Consider the following 6,439-nt stretch of genomic DNA (forward strand, 5'->3'; position numbering starts at 1 on the left):
ATAACAGGAGCTATCATTTTGATGCATGAGGGACGGCGCTGGTGTGTTTTAGGCTAAAGGCCACACTCGAGGGAATGTCTGTGGAGGAAGGGTCATAGGGCCTTTTATTACCTGTGCCACATCAAAAGGATCCCTGCACTTTTACTCCTTCAGTGAGGAGAATATGTCTTTTTCACACCTTGGTGTGAAGTGCTGCAATGACTGCTGGGAAGAGGACTCTCTCAGGCTTCATGACTCTTTGTCCCCGATAATCCTCCAAAACTACAACAAATCAGGCCTAAAAGCTTCCACCTGGGCAGAGTCTTTGTTTCTACTCTATTTCAAACCACATAAACGAGCTCTTGGTTGTTACGGACCAAATCGAACTTTAAAATGCAGAACACATGAAGGTCTCACCTTGATTTTTTTAAAGGTGTTAATTTATGAAACTTCAGAGGTCCCTCCAGCTTAGATCAAAATCCATTTACATCCTGTTATATCCTGACAAGCAGCTAATAAAATGAAATATTCAGTCAGTGAGCTGGATTAATTATAACTCACCAAACTCTCTGCTTAAGGAGGGAAATGGTTCTCCTGAACGCCCCAAAAGTAATTTGTTTTAGATGCAACATCCACATAAATTTCTGAGCTTCATCTACACTCACCACAATAATTAATAAACTTAAAATAAAGTGTAAGCACAGAACTGGGACTTGGCTTATAAATTGTTGATGACATATTGATGTGCTAAAGAAAACAGGGAAAAAAACTGGCAGAAAAGTTAGATATTTAATCATTTGAACCAGAGGTGCTGCCAGGATTACATTTGATAGTGTGCAAAAGAGCTTTTCCGGTGCAGGCAAGATAACTTTTCTGTGAGGTTTCTATGAACATACATGAACACAGTGACCAAGTAGGTGGGCTAGAGAGGGAAAGAGCACACTCATGATAAAAAAAAAAAAAAACAAAGTCTGAAATAACGGTTCTGATCTTACAAGGGAAAAAGCAGCTAAAAGGGGGCTCCAACCCCACCAGTGTGTTGGAGCCAATTCTCAGCACTGAAGCCAAAGCAACCAATGCAAAACCCTAAAAATGGGGTGTTAGATTTTCCTTTCTGTCTGGTCTCCTGCAGTGTGTGATGGTGCCAGCTGCACTCTCTTGCCATAGTGACATAGCATGTCTCAGCACTTTATACTGATGTAGAAGTCACCCTAGTCTATAAGCAGCCCACCAACTTTTAGATAGAAAATAACTATTTAAGTGCAGCGTATACACCAGAAGTTACGGTAATTTATCGTAGATGCAGCACATAAATTCCTAGAGCCGAGTGAACCAGCTGGTTTTACACCTAGTTGTAAGGTTACATCTGGCTTAAAGCTGGCAATATGACCAACTTAAACAAAAATAACCTGAAAAATACACCATGCAGTTTTTAAATGAAGATTTCATTTATTAAAGGGGGAAATGCCATCCAAACCTACCTGGCTCGATGTCAAATAGGTAATAATAATAATAATAATAATAATAATATCTGGAGTTTATATAGCGCCTTTCAAGAAACCCAAGGACGCTTTACAAGAACACATAGACATTGACAAACTATGTGAGGGGAGGATAACTGGTTGTGCCACCCTTGACGGCAACAACTGCAAGAGTTTGCAATAATTAGCGATCAGACTTTCACATCTGTGAGGAGGATTTTTGACCCACTCTTCAGCATTGTCTTAATTTAGCCATATTCGAGGGTTCTTGAGCATGAATGTCCTCTTTAAGGTTGTACCACAGTATCTCAGTCAGATCTAAACTCAGACTTTGACTAGGCTACCCCAGAACCTTAATGTTGTGTTTTGTTTAAGCCACTCAGAGAAGGACTTCCTTGTGTTTTTTGGAGCATTGTCCTACTGCTTGAGCTTGAGGACGTGAACTGATTGTCAGACATGCTTCAGGATTTTCTAGTAGAGAGCAGAAGTCACAGTTCGAATAACTGGCTTTCCAATGTTTCATGCTATTGCTACTGAATAAAGGATTTGATACACTTTGAATTAATGTTGGACTACTGAACTGTGAAGGGGCTATTGTGTTGTTTGTTGTTTTTTTTTTATGTATTGTGCATATTTGGTATTGTTTCATGTCAGGACACCCTTCTAAAAGCTTTTGGAAGCTTTTCCGGGATGTCCTTTTCATGTGCCTATCATTCCTTGGCTGTCTTGTTGGATTCCTGTTGCTTCCTTGGTGTATGAATTAAATAAATCAAATCAAATTATGACAAGTGTTCCAGGTCCTAAAGCAGCACAGCAGCCCCAGACTTTTTTTTTTTTTTTTTTAAGAAATGCTGCGCTAGTTTAACCCCTGATTTAATGGCTATACATATCTTTTAAAGTTCAACTTTTGACTGGTCGCTACAGTGAATATTTTCCCAAAACCCTTTGGTATCATCAAAATGTTTCTTTGTTAAATGTGAGACGAGCCTTTGTATCATTTTTGGTCAGCAGTCGTTTTGGCCTCGGAACTCTCCCACGGACGCCATTAATGCCCAGTCTCTTTATTATTGTTGAATCATGAACACTGACTTTAACTGAGCTAGATGAGGCCTGCAGGTCTTTAGATTTTGTTCTGGTTTCTTTTCTGACCTCCTGGATGAGTCACTGATGCGCTCTTGGAGTAGTTTTGCTAGGTTGCCAACTCCTGAGAAGGTTCACCACTGTTCCAAGTTTTCCCCTTCTGTGGATAATGGCTCTCACCATGGTCAGCTGGAGTCCAAAAGCTTTGAAAATGACTTTTTAATCATTTCCAGACTGTTTGTTTCTCATCTGTTCTTGGATTTCTATAGATGGTGCCGTAATGTGTTGCTTTTTTGAGATCTTTTAGCCTACTTCACTTCGTCAGGCAGGTTCTATTTACGGGATTTCTTGATTCAACAGGTCTGGAAGTAATCAGGCATGTGTGTGGTTAGTGAAATTGAACTCAGCTTTTCAGAGAAATGTAATCACTGTTAATTTATATTTAACAAAGGGGCGGAGGGGGGGTACTTTTCCACATATAGAGACATAGAAGAGACTAGACTGCTTTATTTGTTGCTGTTGCACTTGGCTCCACAGGATTATATATGACCTACACTCACTAGCAGAATTAATCGACTTAGTATCAAACCTAAATGCAGAGCTTGTGTTTGGCTCTAAAAATGTGATAAATATTGCTGTATGAAGTCGACAGTTGGGCCTTCTGTGAGCGTGTTTGTCTCTGACAGATCTGCAGGTAGAAATCTGGTTAGTCACAGCTCAGTGAAACGTGCAGCCTGTCGTTTCTCCTCTGTTTCATCCGATATAGATCATGACAGCTGCTTCACTGATGTCCACTTTCACTGCTGAGGTGTAAATATGTTAAAGGACCCCCCCCCCCCCCCCCATTCATGGATCTTTTTTTATTATTAATTTTTTACTCTGGATTTACAGAACTGCAGCCAACCCGCCGTCATCGTCTCTCTCTCCCTCTGTTCTGCTCCACTCACCTCCCTCCCCCTCCTTCAGAGATGAAATTCGTATTCAGTGTGGCAGTCGAGGGAGATTTCAACCCTCCCCACCCGCCTCAGACCCTCCTGATCAGCAAACAAACGCACACACCAGAGACCAAAAAACAAAAACACACAAAGGCAGAGAGGCTGATTTAATTGTTCGGGGAGTTAAAGACCTTCAAGATAAAGTGAGCGAGGAGGAGGAGGGGCGGGTCTCATTAAAAGGGAAAATACGTCTCTGTGGTGATTTGTCTAAGGTCAACCTTCAGACTGGGAGACATCCCCACCACCCCCTCCCCAGAGAGACGATCATAAGAGCATTCTGACTGAATGAGAAATCAGGGAAGTTGGAAATCTACATTTTCAGTTTTTATTGTACACACATAATGAAAATATGGACTGAAAGTCTGTCTTTGTCAAAGCCAGAGTAACTGACTGTGATCGCCACCCCTTTGGTAAAGCATTTGGCCACACCTATTATGAATTCAGGTGTTCCAATGTGACCTGTTGCCACAGATGTAGCACATAGCCATGCAGTCTGCATTTGCAAACATTTGTGATACAAAATGGGAAATGGGTCGTTCTGAAGAGCTCAGTGACTTCTATATTATAACAGTCAACTGGGAGTGTTATTACTAGAAAGTGGAAGCATATAGGAACAACAGCAACTCAGTCAAGACGGGGAACACCATGTAAAATTACAGCTCATCCTCCGTGGAAATATTCCTGGCTGTTAGCTGCATAAGCTATGTAATGTAACTACATAGCCATGTAGCTAACTTAGCTAAAGCTGTGCTTACAAAGCAGCTACAAAGGTACATTTGTTAACTCTAGCTACATTTGCTACAGCTCTCATTGCTAAAGCTATTGCCGGGCTGTTTCTGTTTTAAACTGTCATGCTGAATGTGTATTTATAATGAATGTTCCAGTCTTGTTAATTCAGCATCAGTGGGTCCTCAAAATGTCAAAATCTGAAAAAATTTCCATATGATCCAAGAGTAGCATGATGTTTTTGTCTGACTTGTTTAGATCACTTGCAGGTAAATCCTCTGTCTAAAGTAGCTAATTAACCCTTTGTGTGCAAACATGGAGCACTCATTAAATGGTATGTGCATCTAATATTGGATAATTTGTGATTATAAATATTACAGCAGTCTATATATCAGTCTTTCTAAAGAATTCTTACCTAAAATTCCTGAAAACTTGCAGGTACATTCATCTTTTCCTGAAGTATTACATTGAGTTCAGTGAGTTTTTGAACAGAAAACACCAAAAGACATGCTCTTAGGAGAGGCATTTCTAAGCTTTTACTGCAGAAATGAATCTGAGTTCTATTTTCATCACATTTTTCAAACCACAAAGACACAATCAGCCAAATTACAATGTTTATTCATGTTTCTGACACCTGCTGGTTTTGGGTATCTATAATTTCCTCTCTTGGCTGCCAATCACAACATAAAGACACCAAAACAGAGCACACCTTCCACCATTCACGGCTCCTTTTAAATTGTATGTTATGGTTAAAGATGAAATATGACGTGTTTGAGGAGACGGCTGGATGATGCTGCAGAGCGGCTGAAGTGTGGAGAAAGTCGCAGATATAAATCAGGATTCTCACTGCTGTCCGTCTCCTCTCTTCCAGTGAACGAGTGGTTGCTAAAGTAGCCTCCCTTGGATGAGCATGGAGATGAGTGTCAGAGATGAAGAGGAGGAGGAGGAGCGGCACGAGGCGAGGAAGAGGAGGAGGTGAAACCGGTCTGCATCTCATCTCAGAAATCATGGCATTGTATAAAGACAAACACAGACATTATCTGAATTAAGGAACTTTGTACTGTGAGCAAAGAGACTCTTCTTTTCATACATTGAGAACAGTTTGATCCCTCGATCTTACACATGCTAACGAGCCCTTTCCCCCACTGTACAACAATATCCAACAAACATTTTGATACTTTTTTGGGAGAAAACCAAAAAAAGGACACTTGGAAACTAAAAAACAACAACGGAGCATTTATTTGATAGCCGCCCGACCACTAGGACAACGTTGGGACTTTACAGCCTTTGTACATAAATATTCTTGCTATCAGTGGGAAAATCCAAGGACTAAGTCACTGCCCCCATCCCACCCAGCCGGTGAAGACGACCCCCGCAGGGACGTTTCATTACCAACGTCACCAACAAGGCATGCAATCAGAAAACCCGACCGAGAGGGAGCACAGCCTTACCTTTTCATCCGAATCCAGAGTCATGTCATGGGAGAGGAACGAATATTTACCGGCTTTCTTATGGCCTCAGAGCAACCAGTGTCTTGGCCTCGTTTGTACATATTATAATTATCAATACTGCAGAAAATGAATATGTAAAGAAAAGTAATGATTATCATTCAAAAGATATATAAAGAGGATTTTAAAAAAAGAAGAAAACGATGATGATGATTTTAAAAAGCTTGGCGCACTTTGAACTCTGGAGCAGTCTGAGCTGATGCCTTTTTTTCTGTTTTCTTGTTTACAATGGTCATACACTGTGTTTGAGTAATGTTATCAGCCCAATAAATGTGTCTGGAAAGTTCACTTTGGAAAATGCTTCACTATGAGATGACTGACCGACTGTACCTGTACCTGTTTTGTACTGTTCCATATTAAATGTGTTGATATGTCAATATTCCTCCTCACAGGCATGCTCAATCACATCCTGAACTGAACAGGGAGGAGTGGGATGGATATAGCTGGCACTGCATTATGTTTAGGCTGGGACTCCCCATAGGGGACAAGATTTCTCTCCCTAAGCCTTCAGTGCTGCAGATTTTAAACTCAGGTGCAAAGGGCCCCTTTGGGTGGGAAGGAGGATTGGCACAACTCTAGTAGGGCTCTGAGTGTCCTTGCATATTACCAGGGGCATGGGAAAAAAGTCCACACCTTCAGCCCGGACTAAGGGGTGGATGTGGCAAGTAAG

The 6,439-nt window shown here is 41.1% G+C and overlaps 1 protein-coding gene across 1 annotated transcript in view; it reads left to right on the plus strand.

The window, feature by feature from the left end:
• ca10a (carbonic anhydrase Xa) overlaps nucleotides 1-6,057 on the plus strand; it is a 440,690-nt gene extending 434,633 nt beyond the window's left edge. Inside the window, exon 9 of the mRNA XM_041816591.1 lies at nucleotides 5,133-6,057. Within this exon, the coding sequence (XP_041672525.1) occupies nucleotides 5,133-5,155 (23 nt within the window). The 3' untranslated portion in view covers nucleotides 5,156-6,057. The remainder of the gene's footprint in view (nucleotides 1-5,132) is intronic.
• Nucleotides 6,058-6,439: the final 382 nt, after the last annotated feature.

This window comes from Cheilinus undulatus, linkage group 20 (genome assembly GCF_018320785.1).
Source record: "Cheilinus undulatus linkage group 20, ASM1832078v1, whole genome shotgun sequence".
Classification (NCBI taxonomy): domain Eukaryota; kingdom Metazoa; phylum Chordata; class Actinopteri; order Labriformes; family Labridae; genus Cheilinus; species Cheilinus undulatus.